Raw genomic sequence first — 22379 nt, 5'->3', positions numbered from 1 at the left:
AGAAAGAACAAAGTGCCTCACAGACAATCATCCCATTAACCTACAGTCAGACTTCTTAGTGAAGTTTTAAGGTTGAGGACTAGAGTACTTTTTATCAGGTTAGCTTCCATCTCAGTAGAGAACCCCCAGTACACACAGAACACACAAAACACACAGGCCGGTGCTGCTCAGAAGAGGTACAGCAAGGCTGGCACTCGACCTGTACACAGTCCGGCCGTTCAGCCGCTGGACAGGCCGGAAGATTCCATGCATTGACTGGCCGGTCCAGAACTGACACTGCTGGGCTACAGACACCAGCTGAGAGTGAAATGGAAGATAGGGTTAGGGAGAGAAGGGGGTGGGGGTCATAGTGGGTGTGTTTTAGTGTCATTTCATACCTGGCTGTGGCTAATGAGGAGGGTCTGGTGAAACAGAGTCCAGACCACTGCCTGATCACAGCCTGGTGTCGTCATGGAGCCCACGTAGCGATAGTAACTGTGGAGTTTTTTAGAGCACGGTATGATGTCACTGAGTCGGAACCCTGTGACAAGGCTACTGGTTCCTGAAACAGAAGAAGGGACAGGAGGGGTTGTCAATGCTATGTAATCCTATAAACTGAAGATGAAGTCTAAGACTAGAGCGTGTTGTGTACAGCCTGTCATTGAGCAGGTACCATTTTGCCTGACTTTCCCTAGTGCCTCAATCAGTGTGTTGATGTGAGGTTGATCATCACTGGACTCCTGGAGAGAAGACGAGATACAGCTGAAATTGAACCCAACAAAAGCTTCTTAAGATGGGAGTTTTTACATGTGATGTTACAGGTCGAAAGGAAAAGGACAACAGCAAAGCAGGGAGCCTGCCGGAGACCATGACATCAAGCTCGCTACTGGACCTCGAATAAGAAGGCGAGCACCACCACGCCCGAGGGATCGTGCGCTGCCTCCTCCAGAGAAGCGTAGATTTCTTTGACGTGGACAATGTGCAGCTACAGAGAAACAGACATTAAGTAATGCCTTGGAAAAAATGAAATATTCTATGAAAAGAGACTTAAAGTCCCAAAAGAGACTTATCGCTTCAGGTCCTCATACCTCCATGGGATACCTCTCTCCATCTATGGTGTGCTCTGACCCAGGTCCTCCTTCCATACCCCAATGGAGATGGAACTGGACTGCCCGGTACCGATCCGGCAAGCCCCCTCCACTCACCTGCACCTTCCCAGGTAGGTCGAAGTGAACTAGGAGAGCAGAAAGATTCATTCTACAAGGCTCGTATTCATATTTCCCAGGCAAGTCAACGCGAACATAATTCTTTACTTGTCTCAGGTTTTCTTTGCATTCTCACCAGAGTGTCCTTTGTTCTCTGCAGAGAGGTTAAAGGTACCATTGTATGCATGGAAATGGAAGGGTGCGAGGCTGCTATTGGGCTGCACACGGCTGGTCACAATGTTAATTGGTGACTGCCGATCCCCTCCACAGCTTGGGAATTGCTCTGACCAGCGGCTGGGGTCTGAAACAACATGTTCACCTCTGAATCCATTTGCTGACATCGGGGCTTTTGATTGGAATAGAACCCTGGTGCAAGCCCAGGTTCTGAGGGACAGTGTAGATTCTAGAACGTTAATGTACATGAGAGGATATCTGAGTGAGCTCCATTGTGGAGAAGAGCTCTTTTGTGTTTAAGTGGGCTCTTCAGTGTGTTAGGGTTTGAGTTACACTTCTCTCTTTTTTAGGTCTTTGTTTACCTTTGCATCTGTCATCACAGGAGTACTGGGTCTGGTAACACCACTGAGCTAGAACAGAAGGACACCGTATACTTTCAGTTGAACTTGCACAAAGTATATTCACAGGCGTTTAAAAAAAATACGTGGGGTTAACTGTCACAGGTCCACCTTGGCCAGGGCCGTACGCAGGGCCCAAAAAATACTGAGGTCATGAGTCAGGACTTCTAGGCGGGCTCGTGGGGCATGCTCCCCCGGAATTTTTTTTAATTACATTATTTAAATATGGCCATTTTCTCTTATTGAGTCTTAAGGAGCAAAAACATCATCATTATGACTTTTGAGTATGGGGCGGTGTGGAGCTTTTGAAATTTTGAGGTAAACATGGGGCATTCTGAGGCTTTTTGAAGGACCTTTATGGGACTCATGAAGTAAGGGCAAGTTACCACAATTTTTTAAAAATTATTATTATATGGCAACGACGGTACAAGCGTTCTGATTGGATAATGGGTAGTCACCCCAGCCGCGTATTGCCCTCCTCGCCGGTCAATACGGATCCGTATTGCCCTCTGACGTCAGCTTAAAAATGAGCGATATCGAGAGTCAGCTGCTGAGTTTTACTATCCAGATGATGCTGAAAAGCTTTGTCATCGAAAGTGATGATGAAGACCAGACTCTTTGAATCACTTGTGTCGTTATTTTGTGATGAAATTAAAGCAATTTTAGCAGAACCATGTTGTCCGCTTTCTATCAAAAGTAATGAGTTGCTTGGCAACACATGAAACACACCGTGAGAAGACTTGAGAGCTAGCTACAATTAGCCTAAAGGTACCATTTATTTTCGTTTACAAAATGAAAAGAATCTAAAATTGCCATATAATAAACTACTTACTAACCTCGACCGTTCGGTCATGCCGGGAAATACTGTATCAAACTGAGGCTGGAACGTATCGACCGAGCGATAGCGAGTCAGTTTGATATTTCCCAATTGCCACTGAATTTCATTTTCAATCAGTCACATCAATCACATATCAATCGCAAAATGAATGTTGATTCAACCGGTGGAAATTGATTGACAACCGGTACTGACGGAGTTAACCAAACTTTGATTTGATGTTTCCTTATCTGAGTAGTACGCTGCTGCAATACAAATATTTCCACATGAAAATGAATCTTTCTTCTCACAGTCATCTGCCACTTAAACTTCTCTTAACCTAGCTACATGTTTAGTTTGCTGCGCTCCTCTTCCAGTGACTGTAACTAACATAGGCTATTCACTAACAGTAGCGGTATGTCTATGGCGGTAACATCAGCGTCCGACTTGTGTTTGGTGGTTACCATAACGACAGTACGTTTTGTTGATGACGCGCAGCACGTATGTCCAAACTCTTGAGCTACTCGGCTCTTCAAGTATAAAATCACGTTACGGTTTGTGGGAGACCAAGATCATCGTCCTGCAGTCAGTTTCACGTGTAATTTGTTTTGAGTTTATATACCACGATTTAAGCAAAAAAATAAACAGAAATACGAAAAAAAATACCGAGGACACGACCTCGGTGTCCTCAATGGTAGTTACGGCCCTGACCTTGGCAGAACAACCTTTTGTTTCTACAGTTATTAACTGACACTATTACTTATTTATAGGAACTATTTGACCATGCTCTGATAACCACAGCTCATTCTCCTAGTCAGCAAGCATAATTCTTGACCTACACAGACAAACACACGTGATGACCTTTAAGGGTTTATGGCAGTTCCACACAGAAAAGACACACACAAAGAAACGATAGATTATTGACTAAATATACATATTATCTGTGTTCTGACTTGACCAGCCTGTTTTAGGCTGGGGTTCTAAATCACACAATGTATGTGAGAACAAGACAAATAATATCTTTCATTTTCCAAGAGACCTTAAGTGACTCCAACTAGAAATGAGATGCGGTGTCATGTTCATCCATACATTCCAGTCACAGTAGACAAAGATGATGGAACAGGTGACCCAGTTACAAAATAATGATGTTAATAATGTTTATTTAAGCCTTAATGTGATCTGATTGGGTTCTGCATGAGTCAACACTTCAACTGACACACACAGTCACAAACTCTTGATTAGGGTTAGGGTTAGTGTTCAGTGACCTCACACATGTTCAGTGACCTCACAAAACCATTGTTCCTGTGGCACAAGTTCTCAGACTACTGAGCCAGGCACATATTTACAAACCAAGGCCTAACCAGAGGGCACACAAACACTCGAAAGAGGACAAGACACTTTACAGTTCAGTAAATAACAGTGAAGAGGAAAGAGAGAAAAGTTGCAGAAGGGGTCACTGATGAACATAGTTTGATCTAAATCACGTATTAAATGTGTGGTAGGCCTCCTATAAATAATATTTCCTCATGTTGGTCCTTCTGATATTGCCCCTTTAAGGATAAAAGTTGAGAGGGTTTGTATTGTCTCTCGGATGTTGTTGGGACAGATTGTACTGTATGTCCTGGGCACCAAAGCCATCATAAAGATTACATATGTGTACGCCAACACTGAGTGCTTCTAACAAAGGAGCCCATTGGAAGGAAGCAGACTTTCTCATCAGGAGAACAATGCACAGACACAGGTAGTAAGTTACTTGGTTCCTACTTGCACCTGTCTATTTTCACATCTGGGACTGGTTCAGAATGGTTGTGGTGTGAGAATTACGGTACTCCAAAAATAGCAACAAATTTAGGAAATACAATTTTCTGTTAAGACTTTCCAGTTATGCCCAAAACACACAGGTATCAGGATAATAACACAAGAAACTGAAACGTGCCTCAAGAAAATGAAATCACCCAGTGTCAGTCACTTTCCCTCTAACAGATTAAATAAACTAAGGTGAATAGTCTCTTACAGCCCTCAGATGAAACAAATGTCATCGAGCTGATTTAGGTGGTGAATTAACGTGTCATCAGTTCATCACAGACATTGTCGTAGCCAGGGGGGCTAGGTGGGGGCAACGTTTAGCCAGAAGCTTGGCCACCCCACTGCCACCACCCGCCTCCCAACCCCCGGCATTTATTGACAAACTTTGAGATTTTTCCATATACCCCCATTTAGCAGTTGAACACACTTTACATGGTAAAAAACTACTTATGTTCCACCCCAAAAAGACTACTCCATACATCTGTCTACCACATGGAAAGGGTTCTGGCAATGTAACAGGCCACAGTGTTGATCAAATTCAAGTATTAAAAGTATTTGTAGTGGTTAGTCTTACCTGAGCAGTGGGAGAAAATGGAGAGCAGTGCGAAGAGAAGCAGAGAGATACCCATGGCTTTTACTTAAACACAGAGCACTTACACACAGAGCACCTCAATCTAAGACAACACAATCATTTACCAATTATGCACACCTATGAGGAGGTAGACAGAGAGACAGTGAGAAATAAAGTGCAAGAGTGAGAGAGACAGAGAGACAGAGAGAGAATGTGATAGGTGTACTGTAGGAGACCTTTCCACTTGTTGCTTAGATAGCTATAGCAGGAGGAACATTGACATCTTGTGGTCAGAACCCCAGGTCAGCACGGGTTGCAATGGTAACTGTGTAGACCAGATCATATTATAGCTGTATAACTATGCTATTTGGCATGTGTACAAAGACCAACATTTAAATGTGAAGGGCAATTCTTTTAATTGGATTTACAACTTGTGTCAATCAATGACACGTGACATGTTTTTGAAACAATTGAAATTCAATGGGAAAAGCCTGGTTCCTTCCAGTCACAGTTTTAAATGAAAAAATGAAATGAATACAATGGCTTCATTGACTTTACCTCAAAGAATACAATCAGTAAGTTAGTCAAGTTGGCTAAGCCATAGGAATGTTGAAGAGTAGCAAACAGCCCTTTAATTGGTCCCTGCCCTCCTCCATCCCTGGTCAGGCCTGTGGCTTGAAAGGAAGTTAATAAAATTGCAATTGACTGCTCAACCGATCGATGATGTGGTGTTTGAAGTCAAGCATAACAAGGCCTCATAACAGTGTCAATATAGTCAGTATAGTAAAAACGATGTACCAACACACATTCACGCATGGAGAATAAACAAATGCAATAAAAAAAAAAGCAAAAGCAATCTAGCCTTCTGATTCACCGTGTTATGAATGGTTACAAAACGTGTTGTGCTTCTCTGGTATCCACTAAAGCATAACTGCAAACATGTAGTTTTAGTTGTGAACCACCAGTAAAATATCATTTCATGATCATACCTTTATAAATGTAAAAGGATTGGCAAAAACCCTTAGAAACTCAAATATTTTTGGAAATGAATACTACGGAATGCATAACAACTGTATGACTTCAGAGTGTAAGGCAGGTAAACAACATTGCCAAGGCATTTCAGCTTGGTTACTTCATTAACAAGAGTGAAAGCAGCAAAGTAGTAAAACGGTTTTTAAAATGAACATTTAAGGCTTTTTTTCTTTCTTTTGATAATATAAGACGTTGATTAAAGTGCCATAAACATGTTAAAAGATCTCATTTAAATACATCTTTAGTTTGCTTATATTACTCCTTCTGAAATGATACATCTGGTTAAGTGAGGGTGTATATAAAAGGGTCTGTGTCCCCTAATCCCTCTGTCACTGTCAGGTAGTCGATGAAGGGTGCAGCATTATCGAGACACATCTGGGATAGAGTTCATCAAGTTATTGACGTTCATGGTCATTCCTTAGTGGTTTCCATTACGGTGGTAAAAGGAGTATATCATTGTGACCTCACAGCAGAAATCTCTGGAAAAATACAAACAGAAATCCCCCAACCAATGTCTTTTACCTATCACTTCGAATAGACCATCACACTGTTTTCACCTCTCCAACTGTGCACCCACCTCTCCTCCCCCCAAACTCTCCTCTAACCTTACATCTTTATAATCCTGATTGTAAATTTGGTTTCCTCCCTCCGCCTCTCTCCTTCCTTCTTTCTCCCTTCCCCACCTACATTTCTTCATTTAACAGACGCTCTTATCCAAAGCAACTTAGTCAGGAATCAAACCGGCAACCTTCTGATTACTAGCCCGATTCCCTAACCGCTCAGCCATCTGACCACTTACCTGTAGCACCACAGCTGCCACCACAGCCAGCACAGCCAGCAGAGCCATGCGGCCCATCCAGCCCAGGTCTGGGTTCTTGAGGATGAAGAACCGGGCCCAGCCTAGTTTCTTGTGCGTGTGTGGAGGGTAGCGCATGTCGTTGACCCCCTCCATCTTCAGCTGCTTGATCAGACAGCCCCGCAGGTGACTCAGCTGGTCAAAGCCAAACTTACCGTGGTACGAGCCCATACCACTGTTACCTGCATGGGACCACAAAGAGCACATGGGTCAGGGTGTGTGTGTGTGTGTCTTTGTGTGTGTGTGTCTGTGTGTGCGTGTGTCTGTGTGAGTGTGTGTCTTTGTGTGTGTGTGTGGCCTGGTTTGCTTGTGTTACAGAGACACTCACCCACTCCTCCAAAGGGAAGCGCACTCACTGAGAAGTGCACCAGACAGTCATTGGCCAGCACTCCTCCACTAGAGGTCTCTGCTATCACTTTCTTTATCACCTTTACAGAGGCAGAGAGAGAGAAAGCACCCCAATGGAGTCAGTTGGCTGAGCGGTTAGGGAATTGGGCTAGTAATTTGAAGGTTGCCAGTTCGATTCCCGGCCGTCCCAAATGACGTGTCCTTGGGCAAGGCACTTCACCATTCTTGCCTCGGGGGAATGTCCCTGTACTTACTGTAAGTCGCTCTGGAAAAGAGTGTCTGCTAAATGACTAAATGTAAGATGTCACTGTCTGACACTGCAGCACGTTTACAGTAGCAGTGGACTAAGTGTGTGTGTGTTCGTGTGTGTGTGTTTGTGTGTGTGTAGCACCTTGTCATCTGGCGAGAAGATATAGAGGGCGAGGGGTTTTTCTCTCTGGTTGATGAAGCTGATGGCCTCGTCTAGTCCACTGACAGTCACGATAGGAAGCAGAGGACCAAAAATCTCCTCCTGCATGACCTTTGAGTCTGGCTGCACATCCCGCAGCACTGTGGGGGCTGAGTGGGGAACATAGAACACAGGTCAACATCCAGTACATCGCACAGTTCTTTTAGGTGTGATGAGACAAACTTGTAGGGTGCCAGATTAAGTCGAAATTCGTTTTAATGGTGGAAAGAATGTCATTTTTTATCCAAATCACAACCGAGTAATCACTATCTTTCCAAGTAAACAATGTTATCAGTGAAGACCTTTTAATCCATAAGACCTACGTACCTATGTAACAATCAGACTCATCGTTGTCGCCTCCATGTGCAATGGTACTGTCCTCTGCCATCGCCAAGATCCTCTTGAAGTGGCGCTGGTTGATAATGCGCCCATAGTCAGGACAGGTCTTGGGGTCTTCTGTGTAGAAAGCCTGTCAAAATAAAACACACAGGGCAGTTTATGATAACTGAGTACTGATGGTACTGTCCCTTTGCCTGTGGCCCTGTGGTTAGGGGGACTGTACCTTGATGGACTTCTTGACCTCCTCCACCACCCGATCCTGGATACTGGGATCACACAGGATGTAGTCTGGGGCTATGCAGGTCTGCCCACAGTTAGTGTACTTCCCCCAGGTAACACGCCTGAGGCACAGAGAGAGACAAGGCAAGAGAGGGAGGAGGACAAATATGGGATGACTATGAGCACAAGAAAGGGCTTGATATGTTGCTCTTTTTTCCCTGTACGGCATTTTGGATCAAAACGTCAGCGAAATGAACATTATTATTTCATCACAAAAGTGTAGTATCTGCCAACTCTGAAACAAAGAGAAAGAGTCGTGTGCGGTATTGCTGTATTCAGAAAAGCTCGATTCTATTCTGTCGCATCAAGATGGCTTCATCCAATGGTTTGCTGAATCCAACGCTAGTTTCCTCAAGGTTCACAATGACTCTTGCTTAGACTGTTGCTCTTGTTGGTTAGTGGTAGCTGATTTAAACTGTTGTATTCTTCTTTTTTTTAGTTAATCCTATTTTTATTGCTTTCCTACAGGTACACCTGCACTTAGAGATCAATGTTGTGTAATTTTAACTTGTTTAACTACATGCTCTTATGGTTTCTTCCCTTTAGCACTATTTTTTGGTTGTCCACAATATGTACTTCTTGTTTTTGACTACCCGCAATGCTGTGGGGCTATCTTGTTGTTATTATCAGTGACCTATGCACTTTGTGAAGCTCTCTCTTGGAAGTCGCTTTGGACAAAAGCGTCTGCTAAATGAATAAATGTAAATGTAAATGTAAATCCAACCACACTATCGACTATTAACCATCACTGGTGTCCAATGACATCGCTGTGCCTCTCAGCCAATACGCAAAGAAGGAGAGCTCTGCGGCGTGGTGCTCACCGGCACGCCATGCTGATGTCACAGTTCTTGTCGATGTAGCAGGGGCTCTTTCCTCCCAGCTCCAGGGTGACGGGGGTCAGGTGCTTGGCTGCGGCCTCCATGATCAGGCGGCCCACCATGCTGTTGCCCGTGTAGAAGATGTGATCGAACCTCTGGCGAAGGAGCTCTTGGGTCTCTGGTACGCCACCGGTCACCACCGGGTAGAGCTCCTACAACACACACACACAACGAACACAGGAATACACAAACACCAGTTAACCTGCTGCTGTCTGTGCCTGTACACGCACCCCAATCCGACGGCAGGGCCGTAGAGGCGTTACGATAGCGTTGTTGTGATGTCATGTGTAAAGGCTTCGGAGAGACAATCAGACAGGTTTCCTATACGTTACCTTGTCAATGTATATGGGCAGCAGGTCCTCCATGAGCTTGGCGGTGTGGACACACACCTCTGAGGGCTTCACCACAGCAGCATTGCCTGTAAGCAGGAACAACAGTACCATGAGAATAACCACGATGGAGCCCAATCTCTGAGCATGTTTATGTGGAAAAAGTGAAGTAAAAGTTAACAAAGACAACCGAGTGTGATTGACTTAAATATGGTTATGATAAGATAATATTGTCATAATTATGTTATTAATTATGACTTGATACTTACTAATGATCCAGTTGCTTTGGGATCATATTCTGGGATAAAATCATTGTAGGTATAATAACATCTGCATAAATGTATTCTGGGATACTAATTTTGGTGGCACAGTCTGACTGGCAGTGAAGTTTGCACAACACTGCCGTCTGTAGGCTGGAACCTCTCACCTACTGGACACACAACCTCCCTCCAGCAGCTGACGACAAGCAGAGAGCCAAAAGATAAAAGTCCAGTCCAATGCAAACACACACTCCCTTTCACATCATAAGAACCATTTCAGCATTCAAGTTATGAGGTAACAAGTTAACAGCTATGTAATGAAGGCTAGATATACATGAAAGACATTCCAAATGCATTCACTAACAAAGTCAGCTTAATGGTTTTACTTTTAATGGTTTTATCATGTCATTTGCCAGTGCCTCGCAAATGTAGGCTAAACCATTCAGTGCTAATCCAAAAAGATTGTAGGCACGTTGCTAAAGTGTATGGAATCTGAACTATTTGAACTACCCAAAAAAATGTGGGTAGCTAAATGCTGTGTAGTGAAAGCCTCTGACTGTGATGGTAAACTCTGGTGGGAGTAGGGTTACAGACACAGAAGCACTTGCATCTTAAGGCTTTAAGATAACTGAGTAGTCTGCTGAGGGCACTTTCTAATTCATGGTGAATAATTCACTAACTGCGGTCTATGTCATCAGAGGGTTATCTGACTGGGATTATCTGCAGTTCATACACGACCAGCTTGTTTTAGTCCTTTTAGACCTTTTAGTGCAGTCACTGATAGAAATGGCGGTCAGAGTTCGTACACACACACACACACACACACACACACACACACACACACACACACAGAGAACCTCCTATGGCCATGATTTGATAGGAATGAAGTCCAGGGTTCATATATTTGACTATGACACAGTATTCTGAAGGTTGATATTATGTAATACCGAGATTGAAAGACCAAGAAAGATATGACGGGGGAGGAGACGTATAAAAGAACAGAGAATAACGGAGATTAACGGAGATTAAAGTAGCAAATTTTGCAAATGAGTAAAAAATTAAAAATCTTTGTTATTCAGTGTTCTTTTTCTGGTGGATCTCCTACCAGCAGCGATGGCTCCTATGAGGGGCTGTATGGTGACAGCCCAGGGGTAGTTCCAGGCCCCGATGATTAGCACCACGCCCAGGGGCTCAGGTTGGATGTAGACTGTGTCTGAGATGGTCAGCAGGTTCTTCTCCACAGGGCGCGGGGCAGCCCATTCTGCCAGCTTCTTCACAGCCAGAGCAATCTCCCCCTCAAGCCCCAAGGTCTCGTAGATCTGGGTTCCGACATCGCTCTGGAGCATTGAAGGAACACACAAAATAAATACATTACATCCAGCACCTGTGGTTTCATCTAAAAGGTGACAAGAGATTGGGATTGATTGTATAATGATTCTCTGTAGGTAGATATTTTCAAGGTAAATGTCTGGATGGTGAAGGCAGTATCGTCTCAGAGAGGAAATGAGGATTATTATAGTATGAACACAAATGACCTGGCTCCAACACACACACTTGTCTCACACAGATATGCTATGGGACTCACTTTATTGAGATCTTTCTTAATTGCATCTGCAATGTCTTTTTGTCTCTCCACAAACAACCTCTGGAGATTCTTGAGCTGTCTTATCCGGTTTTCCAGGGGCTTGGATCTGCCTGTCAGAAAGGCTCTCCTTGCGCGCTCCACGGCAACCTGCTCCCGGGACATTCTAAAGACAAAAGTAAATCTTAACAACAGTTGAACAGTTGAGCTGTTAAGAGTCTATTGTACGTTTGATGATGGTAACTATAGCACAGTCTCTCTTTGACATTGATATTGTTTGGCCTAAATTATGCAACATAGCATGGCTTTAGACAGTTCTTAGCAACTTATTCTGTTAACATATAATTTTGCACATACTTACATAACCCATTGTTGACAACCCCCTGCTGGACCCTCATTAAAATAACATCATTTTACGTAACTTTTGTTGCATTATTACAGCAACATTTGTTGTAGTTTATTGTTTTAGACATGTTGGCAACATTGCCTACATTGTAAGCTTAGGCTACGACATGCAACTGCGCCTAAATAGTCCTGATTGCGACTAACTTCTAGTTGCCTTAGCTTCATCTTTGTTTGTTTTGTTTTGCATTAGAAAGACACCGGTGATTAGGCTAAGAGAGAGCCAACATGACCTTCATTTCATTTTCGCTAACCGGACATTCTGTCCGTTTTGTTAACTTCTTCAATATAATTATGCATATAGTTATATCAGTACTACAACTCAGTAATACTGGAAAACAATCATATCTTACCTAACAGGCTGTTGTTCCGAGTCACACCGGGGTATTATCGATGTTTAGCAGAAAGTAGAAAGCGGAACACGCTGCAGCTGAAAGGATCTGTGACGGACTGAGCATAATAACGATCTCCCGTTACAACCCTGGATAGGGCGTGGCCTCACTGTCAATAGGAGATCGTGTTTGGAGAAATGCCGTCTTTACGAGTTTGTTACAGTAATGTAAAACAATATACATTTTGTATATTTGGATATATATAATATATACATATTTATATTAGTCAGATTCTCAATCCAAATCAGATTTTCAAGATTATGAGAACCTGAATAAAGTAGGTACTGAAATTATTGCAACAAAATGGGTCTAGTTACTGTAAAAGCCCTCTGTGACGTTGCTTGTAAAAGGGCTATACAAATTAAACTGATATGATTTGATTTAATTCTGCATTAAATAAATAACAGACAGTTACTCAAAAATAGATGAATACATTGTGTGGTATGAGAGGAAAGGGCAAGTCATTACATCATTGTGTCTCTGATACAGACACAGACAGACAGACAAATAGATATGCCAGACATGACCATTCCACACCTCTGGTGTGTAAACTATTACTCTATTACTGTGAAATACTCTGGTTTTTCATGTTTCTTGGTGTTATGAATAGTCTTCAGTGTTATACAGCCTTCCACAATAAATGCAGTTGATAAAGGGACATGATGTTACCAATATTGCCACAGATGTTTCAAGCAATGTGTCGTAAGATGGTAATTTAATTAGACCAAACTGGATAACGGGTGGTCTAAGAGAATCTTTTGTAAATGTCTAGTAGTGCTGTGTAGTCTAATTCATGTCACTCTCCTTCAATTCTATTTCAGGCAGATCTTCAGTAGGCAGGTCTCTATCCATCTGTGTCATCTGAAGACAAGAAGGAATCACACTTAGGCTCAGAGGCCTTCTGAAGCCTGCGCTGTGGGCTAACAGTTTGCCCCTCCACATCTCTCACAGAGCAGGCCTAAAAACCACTATGGGTGACAGGAAATGTGTATAGCTTCAACATCAAATGCTGGCTTGTGTTTGTGTATTGAGATGGGGGGGGGGGGATTGCTGAAGGAGTGAAGGGTCATTCACACAAGGGTGTCAAGCTTGACTCCTGGGAGCGGTAGACAAACAGGATGGAGACACACACACAAACACACGCACACACACTAACAAGTAACAAATAACAAACATGCTTTGTGATGTCAACTGTGTATTGGGGAGGGCATGTATATTCCATTAATATTTTAATTGTCAGGCAAAAAGTCATGCAGTAAACCAAAAATCATGAACACTGCATCCACTCTTATGATTACCACATTTTCATTTGGCCAACAGTTCAGACAAAAACAGTGGATTAAATCTCATTTCATCCCCTAAACATAACAAGGCTAGTAGTTTTCAAGAGAGTACATGGCATCCTTGATGTGGTAAATCTGGAATGACTTCTCACCCCAATCATCCATCACCCCATGTCCACATCTTACTAACAGTCTCCGGGCTGTTACACCAACATCCAGGATCCTTTCTGTAAATCAAGTTTTATGTTAAACTGACATCTAACTCAGTCACCTAATCCTTGTAAACACGTATCCACCGTGTTTCCATGTTGCTGTTGTTGTTGTTGTCATCATAAATATTACGTTTGTTAGCAAAAACATTTTTTTTCTTTCTCTGAAATGGGAGAAACAAATGAACAAAATGAAACAAATGTTTGCATTATTGGTGTTTAACATTGTCAGAAGTAAAAGCCCCGAAGTAAAGCACAACCCATTCCTGTTCAGCCATGTTGGCAGACTAGCAATTAAATTGTGATTCAACACTTACTAACAGTGTCAACAGTCGAATGTCCACATTGGCACCTTTACTACTGCCATCTACTGGTCAGATAAACAATCTGCAATGATCAGTTGATAATACTGTGCCACGCCATTTAGGACTTCCTCAAATTAAAATGAGTCAGGCCTATATGATCAGGAACGCCGCTAAGAATGTTGGGCCCCGTGAAGAGATTGTAGAGAATAATAAATATTATTCTTTATTTATTCCACTCTTAGACGCTTTACTTTAAAGTAACTGACACAATGTTTTAAACAGTTACAAATTGAAGATTGACTTGCAGGGACATGACAGCACATGAGCGGTTTCGAGTAGTCTGCAAATGTTTTTGGTTTCGATGTACCCACTCTGAAAGGGGTCATTATATCGGTTGACGGCCAGTTATGACCTACGACCCCATTGCTCATCGGATTAAAAAACAATGACCAGCAATTAGTTGCCAATATGGCGCATATTGTCAGGCCTATGATCTTCCATAGATCAGGATTAATCATGCTGACGTAATATATGAAGGCATAATGGCCATCATTTCTAAAGATGCGGACACCCCTCATTTCAGTTTTGCATAGCTTCAATAGTATTTTTCATGGCAGTTATCACATGAAGATCAGTAGCCTATGGTTGGTTGATCTGATTACTGATGTCATATTTTGAGCACCCTAATGCAGGTAAGTGGTCAAATGGTTGTGTCATTTAGTTAACTCACAGTAGGATGCAGAGGATCATATTAAATTCCCAAATAACAGGCCAGGAGTAAATTGAACACATTTCGTTTCGCAAAACGAATCGGATACTTGATTTTCATTCGGGGGCTTTTGTCTAGCACCGGGCAGACTTGTGTCCTTATTTTAGTCTGCTTCATCCTGTGACTTTATGTGTCAACTATTTTGAAAAGACACCGACCAGGAAATGAAGGTAGCAGCCTGATCTGTCACCTCCACGCATTACTTGTGACTGCACCTCACACTTACAGTACACGTTATCCCTGATGTTAAACCTCCAAGGTTTTTCTCCCAGCAGGTGGTGAACTGGGTCTGGCAGGAAAGGATGTGGTGCAGACAGACTTGCTTCTCTCTACCAGCCCAACCAGCCCATCTCTGTCGCTCTCTGATGTATCACGAGGACGTCATTACGCTACCTGGCAGTGTGAGAACGATGGTGGCAGTCTGGTCTAAACGGGGCCATTACCACCTTGTTTGGGATCAAAGGGCGTCTTCACCTGGTCAGCAGTTAACGACTTTGTTGCACTTGAAAGGCACGCGTTGGCGGCTCATAACCACAACTATTGGGTGAAAGGGGAGGGACAACGAAGACCCCTAAGTCAGACTACAAAACCTGCCAGTCTGTGTCTGCCTGGATACCGAAGTGTTAGGGGGGCCTTGATAAGCGTAATTTGTTGTGAACGCCGTTTTAAAGAAGATACAACTGAGATATGGCATTTGGGTTGGATTGTGCGAGATTCGCCGGAGAAATGAACGCGCTGTTCCCGGGACAAGGCTGGTCAACAACTTCGTTTATGGATACCAACAACAACAATGATTACACACATGAATCCGGCATTGGTAAGGCATTTATTTAAAAGAATTGCAGTCCATATTTTACTATGCTATAGGCCTATGCAAATAGGCCAAGTGACAACAAATTTTTAGGCCGTTTTTTTTTTGATTTTGACCATGTGGATTGACTGTTCTATAACCTTTGTCTTTCCACAGTACGCCAAGATGCTCTTCGAGGGGTTCTGGCAGACTCCCGGCGTCGCAGGAAGCGCACGACATTCAGTAAAGGGCAACTAAGTGAACTGGAGAGGGCCTTCTCCCTAACGCGGTACCCTGACGTCAAAATGAAAGAGTCGCTCGCTGCACTCACGGGGCTCCCCGAGTCCAAGATTCAGGTTTGTTGGATAAACATTGCCACTAGGCCTACAATACACTGTTTACAGGGAAGTTTCTTATTAATGTGGATTTAAAAAACAGCACTGCATTGATTTTGGACAAAGAAAATAACCTCTAAAATAACCTCTAACCTCTAGCATTACCACTTTTCCCTTTCCGTAGGTATGGTTCCAGAACCGCCGTGCGCGTTATTTCAAGAGCAAGAAGCCGGCAGAAGCAGCAAAACCATCGACAGACTACTCAGCTCCACAGATCTCTTACACACCAACCATGTTCACCAACATGCCCCTTTCCTACCCCTCTCCTACCAGCTACCCCTTACCACCTCCCCGTTACCCCCTACCACCCCGCCAACCTTCACTACCTCTTCGCTACCCTTCACCACCACCCCAGTACCCCGAACCAAGTCTACCCCAGTCCTCCAAGCTTTCTGCTGTCTGCATGCCAGGAGCCCAGTCAGTGGACCTATGCGGATTTAGCTCTCTAGCCACCGAAGACGCATGTGGTCTCCCCGTGGACTACAATCAGCGGCCAGATTCAGTGTATTGTCATTCATCGACTACATGCAGTACATGGGACATTCTAGAAGGTATTATAGCTTGTGATACTTCAAAAGATGCTCGGGAACAGTGCGGAAGCAGCTGTGGTCCAGCTGAGCAGATTGTGCCAGAATGCCCGGCAACACAGTACCAGTATGCAACAAGAGGAGGAAGTCAACGGGGGGAATCTCCCGAAGACCTTGACTTTTTTCAAGACGTCCATGACAACCTAAACTTCTCAGACTTTGAAGTTGCCACGGACTTGATTGATTACCTTCTTGGTTAAATGTTTTTTTCACAACAGAAAACTTATAATTTGCAGAGAATCCTTTATTATCTTATATGTAAAATGCCAGGGCCAATGGTTCAAGATTTATTTAGTTAATGTTATTTATCGGATGTGCCATTTATATAAAATAAAGTAAAAAAAACAAAACACCGATGTTGTGTTTGATTGTTTTTCGACCTTTGTTTAAATCGTAGCCTTCGTAAAATAGCCTACATAGCTACAGTTTGGAATAGTTATTGTTGATGATCTTTTCATTCATAATCTTAAATGTCCTCCTTCGCGTCATATGGCGCCGTGGCTTAGATGGTTAAAGCGCCTGTCTAGTAAACAGGAGATCCTGAGTTCGAATCTCAGCGGTGCCTTTTGAGGATTCCAGTTCAAGATTCAAAATTTTCCATGTTTAAATAATTCACAACCTGGACAGAACGATTTAATTTACAAACTCATGTTTCATGACAAACAGCTGAAAAGAGGACAAATAATTGAATTGTTTTGGCCAAATAATTCGGACATTCTGCAATTTGATCTGCAATGTTGAGAAAGGGTGACAGAATTTCTGCCAGAAGGAATTTAAATACTGTTCTATGAGACTATGATGTCACAAAGAAGCATAAAGCAGTAAAAAGAGAGGTACTGCTGTATGTTCGAGTTTCTTGTCTGACCTGGTTCTGGTTGTGTCAGGCTCATGAGAGGCAGGAGAAGACCAGGCACAGAGTGCATTCAATCCAACGCCGAATTTTGCTATCCAAATGGATCAAACCAGTAAAAACCAGCTTGGAATAGACTAAGTACGATCTTGTCTGGCTCTCACTCCCTGTAGTTCAAGACCCATCACACATATTTGTACAACTCTACAAAACATAAAAATACATGCTTTTAAATGCCTCTGTGTGAGAATAATAGCTGAACAAAGACAAGGAGGGATGCACAAACCATCATGTTTCTTCCTCCACTTTTGGTTTCTTCAGCCAGGTGCCAGAGTGAGAGAAGGGGTGGGCAGAGATGCAGGAAGAGTCAAATGTTGTGGTGGCCGTCAGGTATCTTACACACTTCAGTATCTAATCACACTCACTTATTTCTGTTCCAAACACACCCCTCACTAAGAATTCTGGCCACTGTTCTCAAGCCGAACAACTAAACACATGTTCTGTGAATGAGCTGTGTGTGTGTGTGTGTGAGAGCAGGGTAAGGCCTTTGAATGAGAATGAATATAACCGAAGAGAAGAGAGCATTCTACATTGGCCAGACCAACGCAATCTACTGGTGAGCCCAAAACACTCACAACACTCATTCTGGCTCATGCAAACTGTCATATATGCTCCCTCCCTCCCTCCCTCCCTCCCTCCCTCCCTCCCTCCCTCCCTCCCTCCCTCCCTCCCTCCCTCCCTCCCTCCCTCCCTCCCTCCCTCCCTCCCTCCCTCCCTCCCTCCCTCCCTCCCTCCCTCCCTCCCTCGCCCAACTCCTTCTTCCCATTCAGCCTCAACACATCTCCTTCCTCTCCCTTCCCATCCACCCAGACTTCTTTACTTTTCTCCCCTGAGGTGGGAGTGTTGGGACAGGAGCGGGTATTTGCTGTCGACGTGGTCCTGGGTCCAGACAGTTCCCAGGAAGACGTGTTTGCGGAGTGTGACATGACCAGACTCATTGACATTGCCATCAAGGGGTGAGAGGCAGGACTGATGAGTAATGTAGGAGAATTGGATATATTGGAACAAGAATTGGACATGTTTACAATTGCATGTCATTATTTTGTCACATAAGCCAGTGCTGTGATAGAATAACAGTGTGTTGTCTGTTTTTGTTGTGAGGTATTCCTGCACAGTGTTTGCTTTTGGACAGACAGGTTCAGGAAAAACATACACCATCACGGGACCCCACTCCCTGGTCAGTATAAACATGAGCTCTAGCTTCATGTGTTCTCATCCTTCTCCAACATCTTTTATCTTCCAAGACGTCTTGACCTCTAACCCCTGGCCCTGCCCCGTCTTGACCTCTAACTCCTGGCCCTGCCTCGTCTTGACCTCTAACTCCTGGCCCTGCCCCGTCTTGACCTCTAACTCCTGGCCCTGCCCCGTCTTGACCTCTAACCCCTGGCCCTGCCCCGTCTTGACCTCTAACTCCTGGCCCTGCCCCGTCTTGACCTCTAACTCCTGGCCCTGCCCCTTCTTGACCTCTAACTCCTGGCCCTGCCCCTTTTTGACTTCTAACTCCTGGCCCTGCCCCGTCTTGACCTCTAACCCCTGGCCCTGCCCCTTTTTGACCTCTAACCCCTGGCCCTGCCCCCAGTTCCAGGAGGGTTTCGATCACGCCTCTCTAGCTGGCCTCATGCAGAGGTCTCTGTTGTACCTGCTCGAGCAGGTGAACTGCTCAGGGGAAGAGTTTCACCTCTGTGTCTCCTACCTGGAAATCTACAATGAACAGGTAAACACGTACACACACATTCACACACACGCACAAGCAGAACCTCTGTGACTTTGGCCCTGCTTTTGCATGTATGGGGGACAGGTGCGTGACCTGTTAAACCCGTGGTTGCCTTACACCTTGGTGGTTCGTGGGAGCAAAATGCAAGGGTTCTATGTGGAGAACCTGTCAATGGTGGAGTTCCAAAACCTGGAAGGCTTCATGAAACTCCTAGAGAGAGGTACAGATGAATTAGGTTCAGAAATTCTAAAAATATCTCTAATGTGTGGATCTGTTCACTTTCAGTTTGTCCGGCAATAGCATCTTGCTTTGGGATTGTTCTCTCTCTCTCTCTCTCTCTCTCTCTCTCTCTCTCTCTCTCTCTCTCTCTCTCTCTCTCTCTCTCTCTCTCTCTCTCTCTCTCTGTCTGTCTCTCTCTCTCTCTCTCTCTCTCTCTCTCTCTCTCTCTCTTCTTCTGTCTGACAGGGATGCAAAGTAGGCAGAGCTCCCCTCACTCCCAGAACGAACACTCCAGCCGCAGTCACTCCATCCTGACTGTCTACATCAAGGTAACAAGAGAGTTTGACCTTCCCCCTTTCCCCTGTTCCCTCCCTCCCTCTCTTTCCCCTGTCCCTCCCTCCCTCCCTCCCTCCCAACCCTTCACATCCCATCCTTTCGTCTCTCAGGGTGTGTCCACCATTGGGAAGCTGTGTGTGGTGGACCTTGCCGGAAGTGAGAGGGTGAGAGATGGAGACTCCACAGAGGAGCTGCTGGAGGAGACGGGAAACATCAACCGTAGCCTGCTCACTCTGGGTATGTTCACGGTTGTCCCAACACACTGTCGTGATGTCATACGTTGTGATGTATCAGGTGTGTTTGTTTTCCTGTAGGGAAGTGTATTTCCTCCTTGGTGGACCCAAAGAAAAGGGATGGGCACATTCCGTATAGGGACAGCAAACTCACCAAGCTGCTCTCTGATTCGTTGGGAGGCTCTGGCATCACTCTCATGGTACTGAACTAACCAATCAGTGAGAGTGAGTGGTCATTGTGTTTACTGTGTGCTCTTACTGTTTTATCTTTAGCATGTGCCATACCTTCTGTCGTTTTTGCTTCCCAGATTGCGTGTGTGTCTCCCACACTGCGTAATCTTCAGGAGACCCTGAACACACTTCATTACTCCAGCAGAGCCAGGAGGATCAGAAACAAACCCATGGTCAAGAGGGTAAAAACATAATGCCCTGCCACACACACATACACATACACTCTCTCTCTCTTTCTCTCTCTCTCTCTCTCTCTCTCTCTCTCTCTCTCTCTCTCCTGTCTGTGGCCTGTCTGTAGCTCCATGCAAAAGAAAATGGCTGTTGTGACATGATGTGTCAATGTCTGCCATAAGGCCACAAACTATATTTCTTACCTCCTGTCATGATAAGGACCTCCGTGAGAAGCTGGTGGTGAGTTTACAGAGAGAAATCCACAGGCTGCGAGAAGAGAACCTGTTACTACGACGACACCTCTCCGCATCCCCTCAGAGTGTAGAGGAGTCAGGAGGTCGGGCTGCTAAGGATCCTGGGACTCTGAGTTGTCCTCAGAAATCTGGGGAAGAGCGCAGAGCTTGGCCAAGTTCCTCAGAGACCAGCCTGAGGAGCATGTTGCAAGAGCTCAGGAGACAAAACGACAAGCTGCAGTGGGTCCACGGAACACACCACACCTGTGTAGAGTCTAGAACACAGAGGGAAACATTCCAAATTGTGAACACACTCACAAAACGACAACGAAAAGTACTGTACTGTAAACATGTGGAGAGTCGTTATCATACTAGGACTGAACACAAAGCAGATTGTTTATGTTGTCCCTGTCTGCAGGCGAGATAAACTGGCCCTGCTGGACAGCCAGGAGTCCTTCAACCAGCAGAGGGCGCAACTCTCCCAGGAGAACGACCGTCTGCTGCGCAAACTAGAGGATCTGGAGAGGTGGTGGCCTATTCAGGGGAGACACACAAACGCACACTCTTTAATGGCTGTGTCACGCTCATTTACTTCCCCCTCCTCTCCTTGGCAGAGTGATCTCCAGCTCGCCCCATTCTGACAGCAGTCACTCTGGGCAGTCCGTCCGCGGATCCTGTGGAGGGGGCTACCACAACCCTGTACCCTATCCCTGTAAACACACCAACGGGCTTGTGAGTACCCACTCACACATCTACAAGGATATAAATACTCCTCTCAGTCTACACTCTATCCTTCTCTACCATGTAACCCTGCAGACTCCATGTGTAGGCATGCCTCTACAAATGTCTTCACATCCAGAGGTTCAAACACTGACCCCATAGAAAGACAGCGTAGAATGTGAAACTACATAACCCAGACTCTTGAAGTGCTGGCCTTGTGTCAGTGTAACCAACACTGGGGACAATCATATCATCTGGCATTAGTACCCTATTTTGCAGCTGTGTTGTTGATGTCAGAATCAGAATGGTGTTTAATTGCAAAGTAAGTGGTCACAAACAAGGAATGCGGTTGTGTAGGATCCCTCCATGGTGTACCCCTGGCATCCTGTCCATTACTGTTGTGGCTGCTCCTCAAACAGGAGCCTGACTGTGAGTTACAGCCGACTGCTGACTCCTGATAGTTAACCGGGATGATTTGAGGAATTAAGTATAGCTGCTTCATGAATATATGATATACATTTCAAATTCTCCGTGTTTTATATTAATGAGGTAATTGCTACTTGCTAGACAGAAAATGTTCAGGATGGCGGTTTCTCTTTAATACCACCTTCAACCCCTCCACTGTGTATAGGTGATGCTGCCACCCCTCCAGGATGGACCCCCACAGCGAGCGGTCCAGAGCCCAGTAGAGAGCACCCAGCCTGGGCCACACCACCTAGGCCCTGCCCCCGCAGACCCAGCACCCCATGGGAAGAAGTGAGTTAACCGACGGCTAAGCCGAGTGTCTATTGGTGCGCGTGTTGTAATCTGTGCGTGTGCTAGCAGGTGCCAGGCGGGATATGCGGATCGGTATCAGGAGCTGAAGGAGGCTAGAACACAGAAAGCCCAGAGGACAATCGGGGGGGCAGACCTACGGAACCTCCGTCCTGTTAATCACCCAACAAGGGGGCAGAGAGACTCATGAACAGAGATAACTAGTCTAGATGGATCAATGGTTAGGTAACAGGAGACAAGGAAAGGAAGACATATAGGGTGAGCCAAACAGAAGTGGCTCAGCTGTTTGTGTGGTACTGGACTGATACATTGACCAAAGGAACAAATAAAAAAGTATGATCCATCCATGTGCGTGTGTCTGTATGGGAGAGGAAAAGAGAGAGCACTGCCCTTTGGAAAACATGTAAG

At 44.7% G+C, this 22379-nt stretch overlaps 4 protein-coding genes and 1 non-coding gene across 5 annotated transcripts; 3 read left to right on the top strand and 2 right to left on the bottom strand.

The window, feature by feature from the left end:
* Positions 1-86: 86 nt before the first annotated feature.
* On the bottom strand, positions 87-5266 carry ca4c (carbonic anhydrase IV c). Its single transcript, XM_047020290.1, has 8 exons — positions 4951-5266; positions 1721-1768; positions 1321-1485; positions 1068-1213; positions 872-964; positions 653-719; positions 378-541; positions 87-297 (listed from the first exon to the last, which is right to left on the bottom strand). The coding sequence occupies exons 1-8, from the start codon at positions 5003-5005 to the stop codon at positions 112-114; spliced, it is 924 nt and encodes a 307-aa protein (XP_046876246.1). The 5' UTR covers positions 5006-5266; the 3' UTR covers positions 87-111.
* A 78-nt stretch (positions 5267-5344) lies between these two features.
* aldh3a2b (aldehyde dehydrogenase 3 family, member A2b) lies at positions 5345-12165 on the bottom strand. Its single transcript, XM_047020288.1, has 11 exons — positions 12054-12165; positions 11302-11464; positions 10822-11053; positions 9460-9545; positions 9071-9279; positions 8194-8311; positions 7959-8100; positions 7575-7741; positions 7164-7263; positions 6779-7017; positions 5345-6458 (listed from the first exon to the last, which is right to left on the bottom strand). Exons 2-11 carry the CDS (start codon positions 11461-11463, stop codon positions 6444-6446), a joined length of 1470 nt encoding a protein of 489 aa, XP_046876244.1. The 5' UTR covers position 11464; positions 12054-12165; the 3' UTR covers positions 5345-6443.
* A 2859-nt stretch (positions 12166-15024) lies between these two features.
* LOC124468095 (homeobox protein otx5-B-like) lies at positions 15025-16736 on the top strand. The gene is made up of 3 exons (XM_047020674.1): positions 15025-15475; positions 15626-15804; positions 15968-16736. Exons 1-3 carry the CDS (start codon positions 15346-15348, stop codon positions 16628-16630), a joined length of 972 nt encoding a protein of 323 aa, XP_046876630.1. The 5' UTR covers positions 15025-15345; the 3' UTR covers positions 16631-16736.
* A 185-nt stretch (positions 16737-16921) lies between these two features.
* On the top strand, positions 16922-16995 carry trnat-agu. Its single transcript has one exon. It is a non-coding gene; the product is annotated as a tRNA-Thr (tRNA).
* An 842-nt stretch (positions 16996-17837) lies between these two features.
* LOC124468272 (kinesin-like protein KIF12) lies at positions 17838-22161 on the top strand. The gene is made up of 14 exons (XM_047020931.1): positions 17838-17896; positions 18111-18296; positions 18442-18517; positions 18920-19054; positions 19139-19274; positions 19520-19662; positions 19720-19846; positions 19924-20042; positions 20151-20255; positions 20563-20717; positions 20896-21003; positions 21092-21209; positions 21829-21953; positions 22023-22161. Exons 1-14 carry the CDS (start codon positions 17838-17840, stop codon positions 22159-22161), a joined length of 1731 nt encoding a protein of 576 aa, XP_046876887.1.
* The last annotated feature ends 218 nt before the right edge of the window (positions 22162-22379 follow it).

Source organism: Hypomesus transpacificus, chromosome 5 (assembly GCF_021917145.1).
Source record: "Hypomesus transpacificus isolate Combined female chromosome 5, fHypTra1, whole genome shotgun sequence".
Lineage (NCBI taxonomy): Eukaryota > Metazoa > Chordata > Actinopteri > Osmeriformes > Osmeridae > Hypomesus > Hypomesus transpacificus.
The sequence above is the reverse complement of the archived record's forward strand: the minus strand, read 5'-3'. Positions and strand labels throughout refer to the sequence as shown.

Bases quoted from the DNA above. Each gene is read 5' to 3' on its own strand.
- ca4c (XM_047020290.1), bottom strand. From the start codon at position 5,005: ATGGGTATCTCTCTGCTTCTCTTCGCACTGCTCTCCATTTTCTCCCAC. The intron at 1,486-1,720 runs GTAAACAAAGAC...ATGTTGTTTCAG, and splicing joins CTGTGATGACAGATGCAAAG to ACCCCAGCCGCTGGTCAGAG. The intron at 965-1,067 runs GTATGAGGACCT...GTTTCTCTGTAG, and splicing joins GAGAGAGGTATCCCATGGAG to CTGCACATTGTCCACGTCAA.
- aldh3a2b (XM_047020288.1), bottom strand. From the start codon at position 11,463: ATGTCCCGGGAGCAGGTTGCCGTGGAGCGCGCAAGGAGAGCCTTTCTG. The intron at 11,054-11,301 runs GTGAGTCCCATA...TCAATGCTCCAG, and splicing joins TTAAGAAAGATCTCAATAAA to AGCGATGTCGGAACCCAGAT. The intron at 9,546-10,821 runs GTAGGAGATCCA...TCCTGCTTACAG, and splicing joins CATAGGAGCCATCGCTGCTG to GCAATGCTGCTGTGGTGAAG.
- LOC124468095 (XM_047020674.1), top strand. From the start codon at position 15,346: ATGGCATTTGGGTTGGATTGTGCGAGATTCGCCGGAGAAATGAACGCG. The intron at 15,476-15,625 runs GTAAGGCATTTA...GTCTTTCCACAG, and splicing joins CACACATGAATCCGGCATTG to TACGCCAAGATGCTCTTCGA. The intron at 15,805-15,967 runs GTTTGTTGGATA...CCCTTTCCGTAG, and splicing joins TCCCCGAGTCCAAGATTCAG to GTATGGTTCCAGAACCGCCG.
- LOC124468272 (XM_047020931.1), top strand. From the start codon at position 17,838: ATGAATATAACCGAAGAGAAGAGAGCATTCTACATTGGCCAGACCAAC. The intron at 19,275-19,519 runs GTACAGATGAAT...TCTGTCTGACAG, and splicing joins CATGAAACTCCTAGAGAGAG to GGATGCAAAGTAGGCAGAGC. The intron at 20,043-20,150 runs GTACTGAACTAA...TTTGCTTCCCAG, and splicing joins GCTCTGGCATCACTCTCATG to ATTGCGTGTGTGTCTCCCAC.